The sequence below is a fragment of the Pteropus vampyrus genome, unplaced genomic scaffold, assembly GCF_000151845.1.
Source record: "Pteropus vampyrus isolate Shadow unplaced genomic scaffold, Pvam_2.0 Scaffold333, whole genome shotgun sequence".
Taxonomy (NCBI): Eukaryota; Metazoa; Chordata; class Mammalia; order Chiroptera; family Pteropodidae; genus Pteropus; species Pteropus vampyrus.
The window spans coordinates 612,283-614,380 of record NW_011889114.1 but is presented as its reverse complement, the minus strand read 5'-3'; the positions used below and the strand labels follow the sequence as shown (position 1 = coordinate 614,380).

General features: G+C 53.3%; 1 protein-coding gene across 1 annotated transcript in view; it reads right to left on the bottom strand.

Annotated features, from left to right (window-relative positions):
* Positions 1-2,098, bottom strand: part of SLC8A2 (solute carrier family 8 member A2) — a 41,084-nt gene that overhangs the window by 19,648 nt on the left and 19,338 nt on the right. The window contains exon 4 of the mRNA XM_023522132.1: positions 1,652-1,713. Within this exon, the coding sequence (XP_023377900.1) occupies positions 1,652-1,713 (62 nt within the window). The remainder of the gene's footprint in view (positions 1-1,651; positions 1,714-2,098) is intronic.

Sequence of the window (2,098 nt, the reverse complement as noted above, 5' to 3'; positions counted from 1 at the left end):
CAGAATCATAGAAGGCTAGAGTCACAGGACTCGTGGCCCGAAATGCACAAACTCCGAGACGATGAAAACCTTCGAACCATCCATCAGAGACTGGTTGAGGTACGGATTGGAATACCGAAAGGTGGCAATCCTGGATTCTTGGAACCTCAGACCCTTAGCTCGTTAGGATTACAGCGGTTTACATCTCAGAATCTTGGGAGAACTGTGCTGTTTGAGGGCTTCAGAGATCGCATTTAATTAGGAGAAACTGAGGCCCGCAGGACCACCCTAGCCCATGTGATACCTGTGGGCAAATTAGAAAAAGCCTTTCCTTCTTTAAGACACTTTATTTCCATGAATCAGAAAACCGTCACGATAGACACGCGTTACTATCTACCACGTGAATAGAGCTTCCTTAGACATGTTCTTATGCGGTGCACAACCTTGATAACTGTATGCGACAGCCCCGCCCACCCAGACTGAGGCAAAAACTCGCCCAAGGAACAGGGTCCAGGGCTAAGCTTGGACTGCAGCCCAGGCGTCCTCCCTCCCAGTCCTGGACCTAAGCTACCTCGATAAGCGATGCCAGCCCCACGAATGTCAGCTGGGATGGGGGAGCAGAGACGGGTGGGAGGGTGTCAACTCTCCCCGGCTCTTTGGTTCCATCGCCAGGCAGCAGTGACTCCTTCGCTTCCAGCATCTCCGTCCTGAGGTCATTTGCAAGTAAGAAGGCGGCTTCTGATCCCAGCAGGTGCCACCTGCACCCATTTCCCTCCCCAGAGGCTTCGATGGGGGCAGTGCAGACCAGGGGTGAAGAGCCTGAGTGACAGCAAGCCACAAGATGGCGAATGCCCTTTTCAGTTAAAGGAACCCGGGAGAAGATGGAGGGAGGAGAGTGCAGGTAGCCAAAGGGATCTCGGGCTACGGGATGACGGAACAGAGACGTGAACAGCTGCGCCCCACTCAGGAGACGTCTGGGCAGGAGCAGGTAGGAGCGGTGGATGGGTTCGGGCAGACAAGAACCCAGACTGACCGAGGAACAGAGAAGGACCCACAAATGTCCGAAGCGGCAGACAGATAACGCATTCGCGATGAGGCAGAGAAGGGAGACCGGGCCGCTGCAGGTCTTTGCTGAGGCACAGCAGAACTCAAGATGTGTGAGACAGAGAGCTCAGCCCCAGAGAGAGGCGTTAAAAGGAACGGCGCCATCTGCACGATGGCAGAACCAGAGATCTGTGAACGGCTCAGCCCCAGCTTTACTCTAGGGAAAGGACGAAAGGGGTGTGGCGGACGACAGCAGGTGGAACCCGTGACAAGCTCAGCCACCAACACTCTCCCATCCTCTGCTTTATTTTTCTTCGCCCTATTCCCTGACATTTTTATGTATTCATCGGATACTTCCGAACATCCTTTCCACAAGGACGTTGGCTCGGTTTGGGCAGGGACTTGACGCTTGTCATTCATTCCCTGCTGGTCTCCACCGCCCAGATCTGTTTCCGACACAGAGTAGACGCGTGATAAGTGTCATAGGAAACTGTGGGAGACTTGCACGTCAGTTAACGAACTATACTGCAGAGCTCCGATTCTTGAAGGCGTGGTACAGACAGAAGAACGCATAGCTAAAGAGTTTTGTGGGCCACATGAGGACAGAGCAGTTATCTATCTTGTTTACCGTTCTGTGTCGAGGCCTTCAGAAAAAGCATCCGGCACACAGTGGGTGCTGGGCAGGCATTCCTGAACGAGGGAAGATGACAGGTCTCTGCTCAAAGAGGAGACGGAATGACGCAGTGACACACGGTAGGGTGCAAACAGCGAGTTGCTTTAGGGCGGAGCCGAAACCCGGGGACGATTTGGGGATCATCCCTTTCTTCCTACCCTACTTAATTGTCCCACATGGTGCTTACATCATCCGATGGTGTTATATGTTTAATAGTGTTCGGCCCGACTGTCACCAGAGGGTAGGGACGTAAGCTGTCTTCTTCGTCACGGTCTGCCCCTGGCATACAGCCGGGGCTCCGTAAACGTTTCTACTTTAGTACTGGTGTGTGTGGGGGGAGGGGTACCCGTTCTACCAGGTGATGATACATTATAACGGAGCTGTACTATTATCCCGTGTGGT